The sequence below is a fragment of the Nymphalis io genome, chromosome 20, assembly GCF_905147045.1.
Source record: "Nymphalis io chromosome 20, ilAglIoxx1.1, whole genome shotgun sequence".
In the NCBI taxonomy this organism is placed as follows: Eukaryota; Metazoa; Arthropoda; class Insecta; order Lepidoptera; family Nymphalidae; genus Nymphalis; species Nymphalis io.
The window spans coordinates 3,716,583-3,739,432 of NC_065907.1; the positions used below are offsets into that span (position 1 = coordinate 3,716,583).

A 22,850-nucleotide genomic window follows, 5' to 3' on the forward strand; every position below is an offset into this window, starting at 1 on the left:
TTACAATTCATATTATAGTTATGTTATTTTCTATATATGTTATGGGTAAATATTAATTTAGTGTGGTAACACCAGAATTATGTTTTAAGTATCAATTAGAACGCATTCTAAAGTATTTAATTTAAAAAAAGAATACCTTTCTAGTTACATGTTTTATTCTAGTATAAACTACACCTTGATGTGAGGAATTTTAATGATAAAATAAAATTGAATATAGTATTATCATTTTGTGGCCTAATAAATTTGGTAAAAGGATTCTACTGAAAATAGGCAAGACATAGTAATTATGTTTAAATTTGTATTGAAAGTGTTGAATAGTTATAAAATTTTCTGAAAATTTTTAGTTAGAAATGTTTAAGTATCAAAAGTAATCATATTTATATATTTGGACTAACATAGTGAAGCATCTTAAAAAAATGTGAATTACACTCTTTTAATTCAATTCTTTGTTATTAAGAAAAAACATACTGTTTGTTTTAAAAATAAAATACAAAATAAAAGTTATCATAATGAAAGTAGAAGAAAGACTATGTTTAGAAACTATATTTGAATATATTTCTGAATGTTCTAAAATTGTTATTTTCATTATAAAGATTTTATCTTTGTGGTCGTGACATATAATAATAGTTAATGTAATGTAGTTAACTCCAGATTATGCTTTATACAGTCCATGTAACAAAAATAATTATTACTCAAAGTATTATATATAATATAGTACAAATATTCGAGAGTATATAGTATAAGAAACATCGGAAAGAAAATATAAACAAACTATTTGAAATAATAAGACTCCAGAGTACATACAAGAACTAAATACTGATAATTGAGATTATTATTAATCATTATGTATTTTGAAAAGTATCCAATACATTGACATAATAAACTGTAGAATTTCAGACTGCATTGAAATATTGTGTCTAAATATCAATCAAAATGACAACAGTACTTCCGGCTAAAAAGCGAGTTCACAATTTGTTCTAAAAAATGCTCAATATTTTTAGCTAATATTTCATATATTTATTATAAATCCTACAAATCTCTAAGACACAAAATTGTAAGTAAATTTGATGTTTAAGTAAGACAAACTCTCGACTCAGTAAAAATTGAAATTAATAGAGAGTTTATATAAATTTTTAGACTACAAGGGGATGGAATATCAACATGTATGCCAAATTGGCTATGATTGTTAAATGTATTTCTATCCCGATTACTTTACATGTGTCTGCCTTTAAAAATAATTAGTTAATATGCAGTCCTGAACAATCTTAATTAGATGAATAATGACAACCACAATCATAGTTTCCATTTTTACATAACTAAAATCATTCAGTAAATATTTAGATGAATTTGATAGGTGTTTAGTCATTATCTTTTTGTACTCTAAATATTTTATGTATATAATAAATTTAAAAAACTTGATAACTTATAATTCATTACAGGTCATGTTTTCACTAAATACAATTCTAATATTATTATCCTAAATTAATATTAAAAATGAATAACTTACCGTCGAATTTCTATATGGACTTGATTGAGGATTATATGGTGGCATTGGCCTTGGCTGTGGCCACCCGGGCGCGGGCCCGTAACCTCCAGGTTGGTCATAGCTGTTGGGGTAGCGATGCGGTGGCGCCCCGCTCGACTGGAGTAACGAATTAAGTGTCGGCGTGGGCCCGGGAGCTTGTGACACCGCCTGCCCCGGAAAATATCTTTGCTGCGGCGGCGGACGCGGTTTGCCGGGAAAACCGGGCCGTTGAGCATAATAAGGATCCGCGCCCTCCGGGTAACGATACGATCCATACTGGTCCGGCAATGGCCGTTCACCGCTCCGATCGTGGCCCGGAGCTTCACCACCGTCGCGTGGCAGGCCCGGATCGGCCGACATCGGCGATTTACTCTTTGTGTTCACAACGCCATCGGGCGGAACGCGCCCGACGGACTTGTCGGTGCCGTTTTGTAATAGAACGTTCCGAGATTCACTGAGCTGTTCCGATGGACTCTGATCTACGTTCGCTTCGCTTCGCTGAGACTCAGCCTGCGTCGCAGCCATGTTCGGCTGGTAGCGGCCGTCCCTGCTTACACTAGCTTTGGCGATCGACCGGCTCACTTACGTTACATCGAAAACGGGCGTCGGATTGCAAAACCGCGACGCGGACACTTCCATCACTAATATGCCAAATAACTTCGCACTAATAGTAACGCGAATATGACGAAAAATCGTTCACCGTTGCACACACATCGATCACATATCTACTCCATTCGCGTAAACGAGGTTATGGAAAAGGTTACATATCTAGCGGGCGCTTTTGTCATATTCAAACTGAACATTTCATATCACTTGCACATTTATAGCACTACGGACGTAAACACTTGAAACTAAACTCATTCCAGCTTTTAAAAATGAATGAAATCCTCAAAAACAGAACAATAGAATCACGAAACTTCCAAAATTATTGGCGTCCGCCATTAGCGGACTTGAAATTCTACAGCGCTTGACGACGCTTTTGCCTATCTTCACTTCGGTGACAGAAAATAAAAATACAGAAATTATAGCATTTAAAGGCACGTTATTAATTTTAAGAAGTTATTTAATATATTTTTTATTTTTCTATAAGATATTTTTGGACTAAAAGCACCAAATACAGAAAATAAGGCAAAAATTATCTGTGCATGTTTACATTTCCGTAATACTGGGACCACGTAGTAACTACAATAATACCAACATTTAAAATAGTCTATGACCAGTTCCGCTGGCGCCAAGAACATCTGTACCTATATTCACTCTCTATAACTATTTGTAAGTTAATTTCAAAAGATTAAATTATTAAAAAATACATCCTCGAATTCATTATATGACTAATAAAATAATTATATATTTAAAATCTTAATTTTGTCCACTCTAATTTTATTATTTAGAAAAGAAAGTTCGCTTATGACTTCAAATACCAACTTAACGACATTAAAGTTTACTTTCTTGAAGTTTCTTACAACTCCAAAGACAATGAAGTATTATACTTAAAAACAGTAAGTGAGTAATCTTTTATAAAAAAGCTTAACAAATAAAAGTTTTTAAGTGCTATAAGTAAATATATTTAATGTATATATGTATATACTTTTTATTCCGATCAAAGGATAGGATTGCCTGCCTACGCTTTATACTGAATTCATTGACCTATATAAAAATTCAAAAGTAAATTAAATTATTTTTCCTATTATATAAGTATGTTAACTTTTTACCTATTCCTGTTAAAAAGTTTTGTCGTCAATAATGTTGTATTTATTTTAATATGGTAAATTACCAAACCAATAGTGAAGTGACTTAATGTCTGATGATTAAGTTATTATCATTAATTTCTGTAAATAATAATAGTGCCATGATAAATGTTAGTTTCACTAAGTAGTATTATATACAGTCAATTATGAAGGCATTAGTACATTCGAAAATTTATATTTCAGTTTTGAAGTTTTTGTTATTTTAGCTTTGTTTTTGTTTTTTACTTTTTAAAATATCTTTGGCAGAAATATAAATAATATGGTCTTTTTATTTTATATTTTACTTAAATTTAAACAATAATAAATTAATGATACAAATTAAAATACAATTTTACAAGTAGTCACAAAAGGGGTTGCCATATTTAACAATTTTGTTTTGTCCAATTTGTAATTTACATCTAAAACGCTAAAATATTTTAGGATTCTAGATTTGAAGTTTTTTTCAGCTCTGTATATTATGAATAATACCCATATATTAAATTCATGCATCATCAGTAATGTGAGAAAGATTTAGAAGGTTGTTTGTTTAATAATAATAATGTCCTCCAGAACGATTTTGGCCACGGCGGCCAATCTCAAGAGAGATTAGCCAACTACGCAGGAGATAATAAAGTGCACAAGTATGTGCGCAAACACAAGTGCACTCTCTATTCCCTAACTCTCATAATCCGATGGGACGGCAATCCGACACGACCGGAAAGAGTTCAGGCGCAGGACCAACGGCTTAACGTGCTTTCCGAAGCACGGGAGTAAGCACTCAACTTCCAGACTCCGGGCTGTTACTGAGAAATTTCTGACAGAAAAAACCCAATAACTTTTTATTGGCCCGACCTGGGAATTGAACCCAGGACCTCCGGGTCTGCGGCCTTACATCAAGCTACTAGACCAACGAGGCAGTTATTTGATTAGGGTTACTAGCAAATAGAAACATTTAATTTTCGGTACATGTAAGATATTGACAAAAAAAATTGATCTAATGAAAGGTTAAATAATTATATGACTATCATAGCGCAATTGCTACTAGCCAACATTTGGATGGGATTGATGTATAAATCTAATTGTGCCTCATTCCGGTACATCTGATGAGAAATACAACTTTGTTATGGAACACAAAAAAAAAAACTAATTTACTTGTATTATTTAGCATCCAACTGTCAATGAGCAATACAGATTCTACAAATTGTTTATAATAAATGAAACAAAGTAGAGGTTATTTAAAATTGTTTTTATTTTGTTGTACAAAGAAATGACCGTTAACACTGATGCAAAAATATTTTCTTTCGAATTTCAATAATATGCCGTGTAGACTTTTTTTTTAATTTAAGGCGTTAATTTTATTTATTATCACGAATTTAGCATTAGGATTAACATTAACAAGTTATGCATTAAGATTTTTATATTGTGTTAACATTTATTAAGTTAATGCATGATTGTGTTATTTTCTAAAAACACTTATTATTTGTCTACTTTTAGGTTTTTTAATAACTCTGTTCAATACTGACAGTTAAATTATTTTCGAATATTTATCGCAACAGAAATTAATGGTTTCAAATGATATTCTATTGAAGAAAACTTATTCGAAATTATAACCAACTACAAAAATCGTTAATTTCAAATTGAGCGAATGATTTTATATGCCAAATATATAATATGTATTTTTAATTAACAATAATAATTGGATAATTATAAAAATCTATAAAAGTAGGTATAAATTAGTTATGGCATAAAATTATTCTAAACAACTATAAATCTCGTAATATCCTAATTTAAGTACAAAGATCACGGTATATTCACATAATTATACTGACAGAATGTGATGACAGATCTTTTGAATGTAGCTCGCCTTGTTAAACATGCATAAGCTGCATATTTCTACCGCGTATTTTACAATTTTGTGCTCAATCTATACACATTTATACATCACACAAAATACATTTTAATACATTTTAGTTTATTCAAAAAGCAAAGCTGAGAATTTATTTACATCATTTTATTGAATGGGAATGTAATTATAGGATGTTTTTCAAAGTTTACAAATAAGTATGCGTAATTTAAACGCTTCTAATACTGAAAAGTTATTATAGTTTCAATAGTTCGATGCTGGAATATCTTTGTTTATCCAAAAATTTTCTATTTATTCTGCAACTATTTCTTTCAGACACTTGAGTTATTGTTATGTTTTGATAGTCACTTATTGTCTTTCGAATGTTCTACGTGAATCAAGAGGAACCGAATTCATCCATCCACGTCAGATATTTCTGTATGTCCCCTTTGGAGACGGATTTATTGCACTTAGCGAGCGCCTCCATGAAGTCCTGATGAGTAACGGGCAAGTCTAGCTCTTCCTTGGCAAGTTGTTTTATTTGTTCGGGCTTGAGACCCGCAATTTTTCGTCGCATAGACATCATTGATGCATCTCTGAAACAGACAAGAATTAATGAAATGTGTTATATATCTCTTTTATGGTTATATTGGTATACTCTTATCCTTTTCATGCGATCATAGACTGTTCATCAGCTCGTGACCAAGATGCAAGGCATCAATGTACTCATCTCTAAAATTATAATATTATATCGATATATGTATATTTATGTTATATGCAAAATAAACAAAGTAATGTCTTTGTTTCATGTATTCTGCGATGCTGACCAAATAAATAAAATATATACACATGTACACTTTTTATTTAGGCCCTTCATAAGGCTATAACAAATTGCAATTCATTGCATCATGATTGCAATAGCTTTCTATCAATGGCTAAGATATTTTACAAATATGAAATAAAATAAAAACCAATAAGCTAACCTGCAAACATTAGTGATGTCTGCTCCAGAATACCCGTCGAGTTTCTTGGCGATAGTTCGCAGATCTACTTCTGGGTCTACCTTGACCTCGCGGAGGTTTATGTGGAGTAACGCCTCCCGCCCCTCTTGCGTGGGGAGCGGTATGTAAATTCTTTTCTCGAGCCGCCGTCTCAGCGCCTCATCGATGTCCCATGGAAAGTTAGTTGCGGCTAACACCATTACCACCTGGTATTATGAAAATATATTTTTAGTGTCAATAAGTTTGCAACATTGGACGAGAATCAACATTTTCTAAAGTCTTCTGAATTTTTGTGAAGGTAGGTGATCATGATATCGCTTGAAGCTTACAAGTGACAGATAGACAGCAATGAGTTACAGTCGGCGTCTGTCTGTATGTTCGAAGTGCCGTTACCTTGGCGGGCTCGTCGGAGGCGGAGCCCAGCCCGTCCATCTGCACGAGCAGCTCGGACTTGACGCGTCGCGAGGCCTCGTGCTCGCTGTCGGAGCCGCGCCGCGAGCACAGCGAGTCGATCTCGTCGATGAAGATCGTGCTCGGCGCGTAGAACCGCGCCTGCGCACACCTCACTCGTTACCGTGTCCTTGTGACTCATTCTCTTATTTTACTGATCATTTAACATCAGTTAAGAAGAATAATACTGTTTATACTTATAATTAAAAACAAAAACTCATAGTTCTGTAGTCGATGGAATGTTCTACATAAATAAAATCATTTATTTCGACCAAAAAGGGATCATAAATACAAGACAATGTATAGTAAAATGTAAAAAATTACAATAATAATATTTTACAGATTTTATATATTATAAATTAGATTAAATTAATTCGAATTAAATTATAATACCAAATTAAATTAAAATGAATGAAATCATAATAAAATCTGATTTAAATCAAATTAATTCAATTTCAAACAAATCAATCACATTGAATTATATTAAATAAAATAAAATAAATAAATAAAATCAAATGAAAAGTAAAATAAATGATTTAATTATTTTTGTATTTATTTTTAATTCAAAATTTAAATATAATATATATACTTGGTATATAATAGGTAACTTGGCTCTACTTATAATTTATCCCATTGACATTGGCGCTGTAAGAAATATTAATTATAACTTACAATGTCAATGCATCACCAACATTGGGAACTAAGTTGTTATGTATATCTAATGACTGAGTGGGTGGTATTTAACCAGGGCTGTTACAAAACTTGATGGTATCAAGTAATTTATTAGTTATATGTCTTTGATTAAATTAAAATGATATAACACAGAAATGGAGTTACCATTTCGAACAGCAACCTGACCAGCTTCTCCGACTCGCCACGGTACTTGGACGTGAGCGTGGACGAGGACACGTTGAAGAAGGTGGTCCCGCACTCCGTGGCGACGGCCTTGGCCAGCATGGTCTTCCCCGTGCCCGGTGGACCCACCATGAGCACTCCTTTCCACGGTCGACGAATACCCTGAACGATGAACATGATTTATTAAAAACTGCAACTCCGATTGTAGTAATAAATTAAAGGAAATTTTTTATCGCAATATATTGTAATTACGATAAAAAAACATTACAAAAGAAACATTCCTGTTCGTATAATTTATTAAAATTACTTAAGCTTTTTACTTAAAACCGATACAAGTGAGTTAAGTCATTTAAATAAATTAATTTAAATGTACTTTATTCAAGTACTTTAAAATTTGACGCTTAAGAATGTTGGGTGTAATTGTTGTAGAATTACTATAATGGTGTGTCATACTGTACTAGCCTCTTTATTGTTAATTTTGTGAATATGCCGATAGCGTTTCTCATATCAATACATAATATAAGCGATTTTTTTTTTTCATAGATATAACCTTAAAAAAGTCCGGCATCCACATAGGCAAGACTACAGCTTCCTCTAACAACCTCTTCGCTTCCGTGAGGTCGGCGATATCGTCCCATCGTATATTCGGATTCTTCTGGACTATGTCTCGTTCTGGAATTAACAAAAAAATATCATCAATTAATATTTAAAAAAAAACTCAATATATGAAGCATTTTTGTATGCAAAATTTTATTGATGATTGGTATAACTTTGTAATTTATAAATGGTATAAAATAGTAAAAACTGAGATTCCAGCCGGTTCTTCTAGAATCTACATCCCGTACCGTTAGTAGCTTCACTTGTAAACAACTCATAGAATAACAATTTAAAAATGCTTGTTAGAGTATAACTAATTTTTAATATCGTTTCTCGTAATAAACTTTAAAAACAAGTTCTAACAAACTACACAGCGTTACTTTCGAAAGTAAGAAAGAAGACAAACAGTCGCGTCGTCGGTTTGTGTGTTTTAAACTTAGCCGTTCCGAAGTCTTGTACGCTCAGTATAAGCTCTAGTTCTCTCTTAGTAAAACTAAATTTCTATTTATAAACCTCGATATTGAGTTAGTTGTTTGTATAAACTTATCATTAAAGATATTACAGTTTTAATAATTATATTTTTTAAATGAAAGTGCGAAATCTTAGGATGAGGATATATATATACCTAATATACAAGGGTAATATTTTGAAGTCGAATTATAAAAGACGTTTTTTATAAATAAATTATCAGAATGAAACTGTTTTGATGCAAAGATGAGCGATGTGTATTAAGTAGTAGACGTAGATTAAAAATTCCTTATATTTTTAGTAAAAAAATTACTTGTATTACACTTTTTTCAACGTTTTCAATATTGTATAATTATTTTTATATATATTATAATTATAAAATTATCGTATACTTTTCAAATTAAAAATCAATCTTATACGATAATCTGGCAACACTTGAATGTAACCGTTAAAAAAAAAAAAAATCTTGATAGTGTTACAGAGTATGAAAACTAAAATAAATACGCTGTCCGAGAAATCAAAATAAAAAGTATAATAGTTAGTAAATATATAAAACATTTCTATTTAAGCACTATGGAAGAGAAAATAGAAAAATACTTTTTACAATATTTGTATCATCTCTTGACATGTCGCGCCCACTGCAATGTAAACAATGTGGGCGTTTCGTTAAACTGTGTTGTGAAATTCGTTGGTTGATTTGAATAAACCATTTTAGAATACATTTTCGTCAAATACTACACAAACACACTAAACAAGGTAAAAGATACAGTAAATATTAAAAGAGAAATGCATTAATAATCAAATAACTTGCGACAAATATCGACCTTAAACCATTTGTTTAAGAATTAACCAATCAGTTACAATGTTTTTTTTTTGACTACTAGTTATGTAATGTCACCTTAGTTATCTAAGATGACACGACGAATATTAATCGAAAGTTATAATTGAAACATTTAATAATTTAATTAAAATTGACAATTATTTTCAAGACGGTACTAATCCAACCACGGTCGGAGTAAAGACAAATAAACAATTTTGGCATTGAATTGACGCGATATCATTGGTTATATAGCCGAGATGGCCTAGTGGTTAGAACGCGTGAATCTTAACCGATGATCGTGGGTTCAAACCTGGGAAAGTAACATTAAATTTTCATGTGCTTTATTTGTGTTTATAATTCATCTCGTGCTTGACGGTGAAGGAAAACATCGTGAGACAAACATTTCATTGAAAGTATGCTACATATGTATTCTGCCAACCCGCATTGTGGAGCAGCGTGTTGGAATAAGCTCCAAACCTTCTCCTCAAAAGGGTGAGGAGGCCTTAGCCCAGCAGTGGGACATTAACAGGCTGTTAGTAATATCATTGGTCGAGATCTTGAATACTCTGTGATTTTAATTATTGTTTCGCGAAAAAACGATTCTTGAACGCCGACGGTGTTATTATCGGAACTTTGGAAGTAAAATTACAGTGGATATAAGTAGTAAAGCGGAATAGTGTTGTTTTATAAATAATGATACATTAAATCAAGAAGTAATTGTCGGTCATAATTTAGCAGAGCTATAAGAAAATGAAAAACGTTAAACTAAGGTTTGTTTATCTTTTCTCTTTCTTTGAATAGAAAACAGGCTATACGTTAAGTTGCCACATATTATTACTAGGCTTTTTTACAACAGTTTTTACGCGACTGTACTCATGGGAACTTTAAAATAAAACTCGAAACAGAACAGGATCACGAAATGTCAGAAAGTGATATGCGACATTGATTATAATAATTAGTTAATTAAAATATTCAAAGATATACTCTTTGAATATTTTAATAAGATTTTATGTATAGTCGAGATGGCCTAGTGGTTAGAACGCGTGAATCTTAACCGATGATCGTGGGTTCAAACCCGGGCAAGCACCACTGGATATTCATGTGCTTAATTTGTGTTTATAATTCATCTCGTGCTTGACGGTGAAGGAAAACATTTTGAGGAAACCTGCATGTGTCTAATTTCATTGAAATTCTGCCACATGTGTATTCTACCAACCCGCATTGGAGCAGCGTGATGGAATAAGCTCCAAACCTTCTCATCAAAAAGGGAGAGGAGGCCTTAGCCCAACAGTGGGACATTAACAGGCTGTTACTGTTTATATATATATATATATATATATATATATATATATATATATATATACTCGTGAAATGTTGGGCTAGCACTGCTGAGCTGCAAAGTTCTCATTTCAAAAATCGAACACTCACCTAACATATCCACCAGGTCGCCATCAACAGCTGAAGGTGGTTCGAACCTCCGTTCCTCCTCCTTGTGTTTCTCGTCGTCCGTGTCGCCGTTATTGTTGTCTCTGTCTTGCTTATCCTTTGCGTTGCTATTCTCTTTGTTACTCGTGTCCTTGGCTTTAGCTGAAGAGAGAAATTTATTTAAAAAAAAAACATCTAAGCCTATTATGAGAAGAGTGTTTCTTATTAAGTAGCATTCGATCCCGGTGGAAACATTTGATAAACAAAAATATAATGCTGCTGTGCGTTTTTATGAAATTAAACTAACTATGTCAATTAAAAATTTATTTCACTAATTACCGTTCGGTACTTTACTTGGAGGTAAGGCTTTGTGCGAGCTCGTCTGGGTTCCACCCTCTCGTCAGATATTCTATCGCAAAACGGTTATACTTAGTATTGTTGTGTTTCGGTTTAAGGGTGAGTGCGCCAGTGTAACTACAGGCATAATAGACATAAGATCTTGGTTCCCAAGGTTGGTAGCGCGTTGTATATATATATATGTAGTTTAATATTTTTTTTATCGATAATAATGGAGTTCAAAATTATAGAATAATTTTTCGAGTAAATCATGTAAAATTCTACTAAAATAAATTATTATTCATCTGTAAGCAATAACGTACATAACTTCTTAATTTCCGATGTATGTAAAGTAAATATATATCTATCTACACATACCAAATTATTAATTATTCAATGAGAGAGATAAAAGTTTCATTAATTTGATAAAGTAAGATAAAAAAAAATGTCAAATATTTTAGCAATTTTCCGAACACGATGATAAATTAATTAGCTTTATCTTTCGATTATATAAATAGCTATGTAAGTATATCGGATACGGGCAGACGTGTAATGATAAGTCAAGGTCGAAAAATATATCAATATCTAAATCCCCCTTTTAATTAGATAATCAATGTATTAATGATTGTATCGATTACACAAAAAAATGTTGCCTCAATAATACAAATTTTCGTCTCAATAGTTTCTAAACGATTACAGATTTTACCGCAAAACAGCAGTACTTGATATTGTTGTTCCGCTTAGAAGGACGAGTGAGCTATTGTAATTACAGGCACAAGGGACATAACATCTTAGTTCCTAAGGTTGGTTGCGTATATGCTCGTCCGCCTACCTATACTATAAAAAAAGTCCCACCGCTGGGCTAGTCTCCTCCCTTTTGAGGAGAAGTTTCGTAACTTATCCCACCCATATACACTTCTTCAATGCGAGATAAGCAGTAACTACTGATTTTCTAGCAGGTTCTTCTCGTAGAATATACCAAAAGGTAGTATCTTTATACTCAATTTAAGCCTGTAACATGACGATGTAGAGACGTATTAACCGTGGGATTTAAGACGTGTCTTTTGTGGACTCTGACTCACTCGCTTTTCAAACCGAAACAAAGCAATACAAAGTACTTATTTCTGACGATAGTATAACTTCTAACCGTACCTTAGTTACGGTACCCAGCTGTTCAGACGGGCCTGCATAAAGTCCTACCACCGGTATATGGTTCCTAATCTAAGAATTATAAAATATTGGTTCTTGTTATAACGTAGTTATATTAACTATATAATTCGAAGTCGATCTTTCAAATCAATCATAACATAAGTGTTTGTTTAATTTTTTGTTTGGACGCGCCAATTTCCGCAACTATCATTCGGATTTGAAGAATTTTTATTACATTTGAGGAAGGTTACAGCAGCGCTAATCTGTAAGAACTCGCGTCATTACTCACTTGTGAAATTTTGACAACCTACAAGTCGTGATATACTATTTTGATGCGTTTATTCTTGAAATATTATAATTATTATGTTTAATATCGCACGACCGTCTTCTGCTGCGAGTTTCGAGTTTGTTCTTAGAGAATAGCCCTACTGGCAACATAACGCTACGGGTGGAGCACAAACGTTTGACACGGGTGAAACCTGGCCTATATAGCCATAAAACAAAATACAAATAATATATTTATGAATATATATTATCTATGGATGAGACGAAATTTTAATTGTAAACAAATTTAGTTAGCTTTATAATCACGTCGTATATAATCCTTAAACTTATCTTGACAACAGTAGCGCGTAATATTTTTGTAATTATAAATAAAATAAATCGTCATCGGTTCTAGAGTTATGATTTCATTTCAAATTGTCATTCATACGGTCACACCCAACCGAATTATCTAGTAATGACTTCCTAACATACTATCTACGAATTTATTGATGTATGACGAATTTTATACAAATCATAATATGGATTTTCTTTTTTATTATGTTTTGTACATCATTTTCTCTTTAATCTTAATCTTTTTTAAAGTTCGTATTCACAAAGCTCCTGTTTAACACAATTTATCTTGTAACAACTATTTCTGCCCGCAGCATCGCCTGCGTGTGAGTGAGGGTAGGCGTTAGGTACCTTATGTCCTTTTCTGTACCCCTAACAACGTGTATGCAAAATTTCATGATGAACGGTCGAGTAGTTAACACGTGAAGGCGTAACAAACAAATAAACTCACTTTCACATTTATAATATTAGTAAGGATACGGCAATATAATTCACGGCTATAACACTAAACCGATTTTGATGAAGTTAGGTATAAAGCTGGCTCGAACCCGCTTCCTCGGGGTTCAAGCCAGCTTTATACCTAATTTCATAAGCATATATAAAACATAAGCTATTTTTTAAAAATACCCCTCCTGCCAACAACTTCTCCCCACCTAAAATGTGGGTCAAACCGCGGGCGAACACTAGTATTTTCAAAATAAATAAATAATGACTTCCTGCATATTTAAAGTACATTTTTATAAGCTCAAGAATACACCGTTAAAGCCTTACAAACAGGTTTAAGTGCGTTGTTTCATAAAAAGAATAATAAAGTGTATCGGCAGTGCTATTCCGTAAGAATCCACTTCGTGTCTGATCAATGTTGAAAACCGACTTACGCTGATACGCTATTTTCATACGTGTGTCCTTTAAATGTTTATAATTCTTAGTCAAAATCGCATACCAATTAATGACATATCACGATTTTATTCTGTGGTGAGTTTCGAGTTTGTTCTTACAGAATAGCTCTAGAGTACTTTTATCGAGTATACCTTGCCCTATTTTTGCTTTCGTGTTTTATAATGTCGTTAACATCACGTGATTTAAAAAATATGTAGTATTTTTATCGCTGATAACTGTTTAAAAGCCTAATTTTTTTCTACTTATTACCATTTTATTATTATCATGAATAAAAAAAACAATGTCTTTGAAACCGTACTATCAAGCCGTAATTTCAATTTACAATCTCTCCAAGGCAATAGAGTTATAGGAGTATAAGAGCAATAACACAGTTAACCCCCAATTCTTATTTAATATATCGTGGTGGTCGGGATTTGTGCAAGGTCCTCCTCTAAACAGCCATTACCTAGTACTGTTGTGTTCATGTTTAAACGGTGCCTGAGCCAGTGTAATTGTAAACCCGAGATGTTACATCTTAGTTCCTAATATTGGGGGCGCTTTGACGATTTAAGGAATGGTAATTATTATAGCGCCAGGGTCTATGGGCAGTGGTCACCACTTACCAAAAAATAGTTATATATAAATAAAAATAACGAGGAAAACATTGTCACCATTACAGTATTAGCAGACGAACTTCAAGACTATTAACTTAAAGATACGCAGGTTATAATGCGAAGCCTAATGTTTATCTACGCAATGTTTTAATTTTGATCATTGGCAAAGGGTGACGTTAGCTTTAAAGATGATTCCGTGCGGGCGCTAACGCTGCGCTTGATCGCACAAGCGCGTTCCATCAATTCATTTTCTGACAATTTTTGTTTTAAATTTTGTACATTCGACTTCACTAGTATACCCAATATTAATACCCAATGTTAAGAAAATGTTGTCTACAGCACAGTAAACATTTTTATATAATATATGGTTTATATGTATATGACATTAAAAAAAACTTTATTAATTTATTATTATGTCTTCCTGTTGCCAATTATATCAATGGGCCATAATCAACCCTTGACTGGACAATGAACATATATTGGTTGATTTATATAACATATGCATTTTGCGTAATATTGTTGGTATGTAAGCAATGTTAAGCGTAAAAAATTTTTTTTAATTTTTAAATGTTTTGGCAAATGTCAAATGTGGTTTACATTTTACTCGAATATATATTGGACATTTTAACACCAGCCCGCATAAATAGTCACGTTTAAATCTAAATACAATTTTATAATAAGACAATTTTGACGCTACACTGGTTATTTGTGTAGGAAGCCGTTTTCACAAGCTGGCTGTAGTATGACTATATCGTGTTAACTGGTTCGGCTTACCGCTATGCCCTTTGCTCGTGTTTATTCTAGGATTCCTGACGTCTGAAGTCTTTCGTTGTGATGTGGTCGCGTTCCGAGGGCCGGTCGTCTTCTTGTTGTCTGCGATTCTGTTGTTACGAGGATTGTTTCTTGCGGATTTCATTGCCGGAGGTCCTCTAAAGAATTGAAGTTTATTATGAATATTCTGGAAAACATCAATACCAGCGGGAGATTAACATATATTACTCGGTGGTAGCACTTTGTGCAGGTACCACCAACTCATCACATATTCAACCACCAAACAACAATGGAGGAATGGTTTGAATGATGAGTGAGCCAGTGTAACTACAGGCACAAGGGACATAACATTTTAGTTTTCACGGTCAAATGCAAACAATGGTTAATATTTTTTTCAGCGCCAATGTTTACATACGATGGTGACTTTACTATCGGATGGCCTCATCTGCCCGTCCTTCCTATTTTATAAACAAAAATAAGCATTATTATTATTTTGTTTTCGCTATTCTTCCTTTTTGCTTAGAAGGTTCATGCAAGTTCACTTCAAAAACGGAATTTAATTTTTTTTTGTTTTAGAAATTGTGTTGGTATGTTTCCGAGGCTATTCGTACGTGATAGTTAAAAAAAAAAGCTGACCGTAACCCGTATTGATCTTGGCATTCGTAGTCGTTTTATCCATATATGTATTATGAATCTAGACATCGATCTGAGGAACTTGTTTTAACTCATTTTCTTGAGGAGAAATTTAATTAAGTTCACATTACTTCGGGTCAATGATGACTAGAAAGTGACATCGTGATGTCCCGTAAAATTCAAAATCATTGATGTTAATCATAAACACTAAGGTTTTTTTTTAATAGAGTCCTAATAAATATGTTTATTGAATAAAATTACTGGTATTTAACACTGGAAGTAGATACTATAGTAGTAGTAGTAGTAATTCCTCTCCTTTTTTAAAAGGAGAAAGTTTGGAGACTGTAGTCTTCAATAAAAGAAGACACATCAATATTGGTCCATAATCAACGATTATAACGCGTAACATAAACACAAAAAACAGTCGCAATATACATTAAAACGTTTATAATTGTATGGTACATTCGTTATTAACTAACTTGTGCTCGACGCTGGTAGGGGACGGCCAGGCTGTGGGGTCGCGGTCGGGCGGCGGAGGCCAGATGTCCGGATCTATCTCATGCGGCGCCGGGCCCCACATTTGATCACGGGTTGGCAGATCTTCAAACGCTGAAAGAAAATACATCGTTAACTTCGTCTGAGAATAATCTAAATTTATAACATAAAAAGGTGCAACTTAATTAAACAGTAGAAAGAAATAACGTAGTGGATAATGGAGGTAAATATCTGGTAGAAAAAAAAGAGATTAAGAAAAGAATCTCGTTCTTTGCGGTGACAGAAAACATGTACGAAAAAACTGTACGTGTCAAATGAAATTCTGCGACATTTACATGCATACTGCACTAGACCTTAGTTGAAAAAGATCTTAACCACCTTCACCCAGTGGGACATGCACAGATTATTACTTGAATAAATACATTTACGTGTATTCACTTAAGACATTTTTTTTTTGCAGCCTTTTGCCGTCTACTGCTGGACGAAAGCCTCATACATAGAACGCCAACCATCACGATCTTTCAACCATCCCGATCTTAAGACATAATTCTTGTATAATTTTAATAATATTAAATATAATGCATATCAAAGAAATTAAATTAAAAATTTCAACTAGTTTTTCAACATCTTACGAAATCGCCAATGCCGTTAATACATATGTAGTGAATAAAATACACTAATCCGACTAAATCAACTTTCGCTTATCCATAAAAATTACAATACAAGAAGCACAAATTCTCTTTCATTCGAATACCGCTAATTTTGAAAGAGATAAACACGGCAACAATATCAAGTGTTAAATTTTATATCCAAATTAATTTATTAACTACTTTTATATATATTTTTTAATTTCAAATCAGAGTACAATATTTAAGGGTATTTGTTTAGTTAAGAAAACATTTTTTTTCGTTGCTAGTGTGATAGGTATCTCTATATTTATTAAATAAGGATCCTTTCTATTTCAGGTATTGTTCTCATGGTATGGTACTCATACGATATACAGCAGTGATATTCTGTAAGAACACTTCATTGCTCACGAGTTAAATGTAATTGACAACCGACTCACGTTGATATACCATTTTGATGCGTGTATTCTTGATATTTTATGATTATTATGGTCAATGTCCCATATCACTTTTTGACATTTCATGATCGATATATGCGGTGAGTTTCGAGTTTGCTCTTATAGAACAGCGCTATAGGTCGACTAGCGATGTCAACATTGCAGTTTCAGTCTTGACCCTTTAACCTACTATCATACCCATTCCTAGCATAAGCCACAACCATTTTTTAGAAAACGCGGGTTTAACTTATGACAACTTTTGAAGACATGGTTGCTCAGTAGCTAGAAATTATTTAAACACTCATTATAAACCATTATATATTCAATTGTTTCGTTATATTTTAGGAGATATTATATATTCAATTGTTTCGTTATATTTTAGGATTTTCGTTATATTACTGGTGGTAGGGCCTTGTGCAAGCTCGTCTGGGTAGGTACCACCCACTCATCAGATATTCTACCGCAAAACAGCAATACTTGATATTGTTGTGTTCCGGTTTGAAGGGTGAGTGAGCCAGTGTAATTACAGGCACAAGGGACATAAAATCTTAGTTCCCAAGGTTGGTGGCGCATTGGCTATAAGCGATGGTTGACATTTCTTAGAATGCCAATGTCTAAGGGCGTTTGGTGACCACTTACCATCAGGTGGCCCATATGCTCGTCCACCTTCCTATTCTATAAAAAAAAAAAAAAAGGAGATGCGAACAAGCAAGATTGAACATATCATGTTGAACTATTGTCAAGGTAACATCTGAAAAAACTTAAAAGGAACAGAACATATATCATCAATAACTCCTTCAATACAAAACAATTACTTCATTATTGCTAATCGGATTTAAAAAAAAAAAAAAAAAACTGAAAATAACTGATTTCAAATTAAAAAGCTATTCAAACCAAACGTTCGTACTGAGAATTCAATATTAACGCATTTCCAAGTAAAACGACTGTCGTGTTGACTCACAGAATTGCTCGATACGTAATCCTTATAGCTACTCTAAAAAAATCCATGTAAATACCGTGCACCGGATGAACGTCACTTTAAAAGGCTATCTCGACTCTTTGAATTTATTCTCGACATACCGAGTCCCGTCCTTTAATTAGCTTTAATGGTGTCTTTAGGTGTTGATTCATGGGATCACTTCATACTGTTTTCATTCTTAACGGGTTATTAGACCGATTCTTATTTTTATTTTGTTTAATTTTGTAATCACTCCTATTTTATCTATACAAAAAAATGTCTCTGTGATTTGAGATATGTCCAACATGGAATATATTGTCAGAAATCATTATAACTATTTTTGTCTGTATGTCCAGGACTAATCTTCAAAAATATAACAAAATTATTTACCGTTTATTTCTTTAAAATCAGTTGTGTGTGTGTGACAAAAGTTATAAAAACTTAAAGATTACGCACATGTTTGTTTGCTATTGTTTTAGGAATCGAAACTCTCAGAGATAAGGCGTTTTTTTTTTGCTTCCGTTGTAATATACAACATTCCGTTGTAACATATTGCTAGAATTCCATGAATACAAAATTAATGCGCGTAAAACCGCCTTTAGTTACTACTAAACTACACTTTAGATGTATTTAAATTTATAAAACTATCATCATAATCTTACGCATATCACAGTTTCAAAAAACATTGGGGAAAATTTCTCTTTTATTTTTTTCTTTAAATTCGACCAAACGGGAAGCATAACCAAATAAAACAAATAATTTTGATTAATAAATGACGAAGTGCTAATGTAACATAAAAAAATGTGAACTTCTCCTTTTTTGAAGTCGGTTAAAAGTATATTTATGTATATATAAGGCTTCAACATATCTATTGAATATTCCAATCATTAAAATATAAATAAAAGACAAAAACGACTTTCCATCTACATATAATTTAAATTAAAGAATGTCGTAACAATTTTGTCTCATTACTCCTATTATATATTATAATATATATAAACATTAAAATAATGATTTCTACGTGAACGAAGCTCGTGGCTTTAAAGAGCGCTTCTTCATTATGCAAAGTGCTAACTGCTAAGAGATTTAAGGTCACAGTTTTAATTAATACGAAAAAAGATTAGCAAGTATCAACTACATATTTATACATAATAATAATAAACTGGCTCGTTGATTTTGGTTAGCTTTTAAGGTGGCTGGTTCCATACATTGAGAAACTGAACCCAGACACTCGGGGTGTCTGGGTTCAGTTTCTCAATGTATGGAAAACACATAAAGCTACCGGTTGTAACATGAAGCGTCTTTTATATAATATAGGTAGGCGAACGTCGAGATGGCGCAGTGGTAAGAACGCGTGAATCTTAACCGATGATTGTGGGTTCAAACTCGGGCAAGCACCATTGAATTTTCATGTGCTTAATTTGTGATTATAATTCATCTCGTGCTTTACGGTAAAAGAAAACATTGCGAGGAAACCTGCATGTCTAATTTCACTGAAAATCTATTCTACCAACCCGCTTTGGAGCAGCTTGGTGGAATAAGCTCCAAACCTTCTCCTCAAAAAGAGGAGAGGAGGCCTTTAGCCCAGCAGTGGGACATTCACAAGCTGTTACGGTTACGGTTATGGTAGGTGAACGGGCAGATGAGCTCAAGTGGACGCCATCGTCCGTAGACATGGCAACGTATGAAATATTAACCATTCTATACATCACCCATATGCCTAGCTAAGATGTTATGTCCCTAGTGCCTGTAGCTCCAGTGGCTCATTCACACTTTCAAACGGAACACAACAATAGTAAGTGTTTCTATTTGGCGATATATATTAGGTATTAAATATTGTTGGTCTCGCCTCTCTAGAATCATTTCGAGTCGAGTCTGATACTGCAATCCACTCACTTATTTCCATATTAGGAATAGCAGCACCCTTTAAACTTTTACGATGCATATTGTACTATTTTATATATTATACTACGCTGCCTGGAAACAGCATATAGAAGAAATAAAAATGTAATTCAATTCGATGAATTAAACGAACTCCTAAGCAACTCATGACAATGACAGACGTCACTCTAATCGAATCGTAAGGCACAAGTTAAGATCACGGTCAAAACCCGAATATATGATAAAAAAAAAACTTTCATTGCCTTTAGACTGCACCGATAAAATGACCGGTCGAGTATGAGAAAATTGCCGCATCGAATCTCCGCAATAGTGCAGCCGCAGCATCTCAAGTCAATCTTGATAAGTGCTTGCACATCGCCGTGAAGATTGGAAATTCATTCCGATCTTTATACGCAATGCCCAAGCACCGATTTATTTATGCGTCTATGAAGTTTGGAGGGGTAAAAGGCATCTTTTATAGTACTAGTTATACTAAAAGTTTAAGCTGAATCTATACATTAAAAAAATTTTTTTTTTTATTGTTCTTTTTCTCTTTGACATCTTTTGGAAGATGTTTTTTCTAATTATATTTTGAAAAAGAACTTCTGAGGCTCAAGACTATCTCTCTATTGCTCTCACCTGCAATCGGGGTTATAGTACGTCAAAATTTAATAAAAACATAATTTTATTAAGGTTATTAATAATAAACTTTTATATCAATTTTTTTTTTATAGAATAGGAAGGCGGACGAGCATATGGGCCTCCTAATGGTAAGTGGTCACCAAACGCCCTTAGACATTGGCATTGTAAGAAATGTCAACCATCGCTTACATAGCCAATGCGCCAACAACCTTGGGAACTAAGATTTTATGTCTCTTGTGCCTGTAATTAAATTTAATGACAAATGTCTAATCGAGCTGAAAATAGGTACTACAATAATTGTAAGTGTAATCCTTTAAACTATAACTATCTTATCGCTAAAATAAACAGGGCTTACGTTTGTTCATTTAAACGCTTCTGGGAAATACTTGAAAAATAACGCAAATTAAAATTGGAAAATAACGGAGGAAATATTGAAGCTAATAATTTACAACATTTTGTTTCAATTAATTTTAATTATCATTTTTTTCAATTATATATTTACAACATACATAATTGCAAATTGAAATCAATTAATATATTTTTAATAATAAATAAATATTAAATATCTTATGTATAAAAGTTAATGTTTGGTTTTATTTGTAATCTGTGCGTTCACGCATCGATCATTCGATCTCGAGCTGAAAATTTGAATAGTGCCAACAACGCACTTGGGTGAAGGCTTTTAGGTTAGTATCATTGACGCATAATAAATCGCGTGCAATGTAGAATAATTTATTTACATAAAACTTTAATGAGGAATTACGTCTCATTCTGTTACTTTTTTTTTTCTGTCCTTGTCAATTAATTTTTACTATTTTTTATTATTGATTTTATATTTTCTTTATTCTTTTTTTTTTGGTTTACACTATCGATAATTTATTAAATTAAAAAATACTTAAAATTTATCTATTATTGTTTGCATAGCAAACTAATTGTTGTCTTGTAATGTCCGAAGTAAATGTTAAATAGTACTGTGTTTTGTTAAACTAAGCTAACACTTTTGACACAATCATTTTTTGTCAAATTGAGATGTTCAGTTCTGCAATATGTAGCAATAAAAAAGGTCCTTTATAAGGTCTGCATATCAATATTATAAAAACACGAATAATATATTGAACGTTAATTCATTCCATTCACAAGTATTAAACACAAACAGCGAACACAGCTAATAGTTGACAAGCATATGTAAAGGTTAAAACAGTGAAAAAAAATTACAAACACTACATAGAAGAGTAGCAGAATACATCAAAGAAATATTCAAAACTAGTCTTTAACTCCATCATAAGAGAGGTTATAATGCAAAGAAAAAATGATTATATAGTTATCGTAGTTCATAAATCAAATTTACACAGAAAAGTACGCTTTAGATGTATGCAAATAAAGGTTATAGTTCATAGAAGAGTAGATTATGGCTGTAGGAGTATGGACTATCGCAGAACATGCAGATTGGAAAGTAGTTTTATCAGATCGCCACGGTCGTATACGAGCATCGAGGCCTCACTTCGTGCTCGTATCTAAGGCGGTATGTTTGGTTTATTCTTGATAACAATAGCGCCGTTTACCGGTAGAATACCTGATAGTACTATACCAAATGGGAGCTCTGCATTACTATGAAATACCGACGAATGGTATAAAAGGCTGTATTGCTGTTTATTAAATACTTAAGACTTACTACCATATTTTTCATAACGAAGTTTCTAGCGAAAAGAAAAAGACATCATATTACAAATTAGTTTATATATATCTTCCACAAAATGAACTGATAGTAACTTGTTTATTGCAGACGTATCTAGAAAATCTGGATAAATTATATATAGTCCATAGGACATTCTTCTTTTCTTTAAAGAATATTAGTAAAACTAAATCTGCTATTCCATACCTGGGCAACTTAACTACAAAACCGGCTCACGGTGATGTGTTATTTTGATAAATGTATAAACATTATAAAGTTTAAAGGTTTGGTTGGTATATTTATCACACTCGGACGCATCAAGATTGTGTTCTGCGGTTAGTTTCGAGTTTGTTCATACCGAATTGCTACTTTGTTTACTCAACGTTATTGTTACTCTTAAGTGTTTTTTTTAAATGTCTAGGCTAGTTTGA

At 32.8% G+C, this 22,850-nt stretch overlaps 2 protein-coding genes across 13 annotated transcripts in view; both read right to left on the bottom strand.

Moving 5' to 3' along the window:
- LOC126776558 (trithorax group protein osa) overlaps positions 1–2,689 on the bottom strand; it is a 94,096-nt gene extending 91,407 nt beyond the window's left edge. For all 11 annotated transcript variants that reach the window (XM_050499168.1, XM_050499167.1, XM_050499163.1 and 8 more), the window contains exon 1: positions 1,508–2,689. In XM_050499168.1, coding sequence (XP_050355125.1) covers positions 1,508–2,050 — 543 coding nt within the window. In that variant the 5' untranslated portion in view covers positions 2,051–2,689. The remainder of the gene's footprint in view (positions 1–1,507) is intronic.
- A 1,797-nt stretch (positions 2,690–4,486) lies between these two features.
- The window catches only part of LOC126776572 (katanin p60 ATPase-containing subunit A-like 1), a 34,301-nt gene continuing 15,937 nt past the window's right edge, over positions 4,487–22,850 (bottom strand). For both annotated transcript variants that reach the window (XM_050499198.1, XM_050499199.1), the window contains exons 3-10: positions 16,188–16,317; positions 15,079–15,233; positions 10,715–10,873; positions 7,952–8,073; positions 7,384–7,563; positions 6,490–6,648; positions 6,079–6,302; positions 4,487–5,691 (exon numbers count right to left, since the gene is read on the bottom strand). In XM_050499198.1, coding sequence (XP_050355155.1) covers positions 5,493–5,691; positions 6,079–6,302; positions 6,490–6,648; positions 7,384–7,563; positions 7,952–8,073; positions 10,715–10,873; positions 15,079–15,233; positions 16,188–16,317 — 1,328 coding nt within the window. In that variant the 3' untranslated portion in view covers positions 4,487–5,492. The remainder of the gene's footprint in view (positions 5,692–6,078; positions 6,303–6,489; positions 6,649–7,383; positions 7,564–7,951; positions 8,074–10,714; positions 10,874–15,078; positions 15,234–16,187; positions 16,318–22,850) is intronic.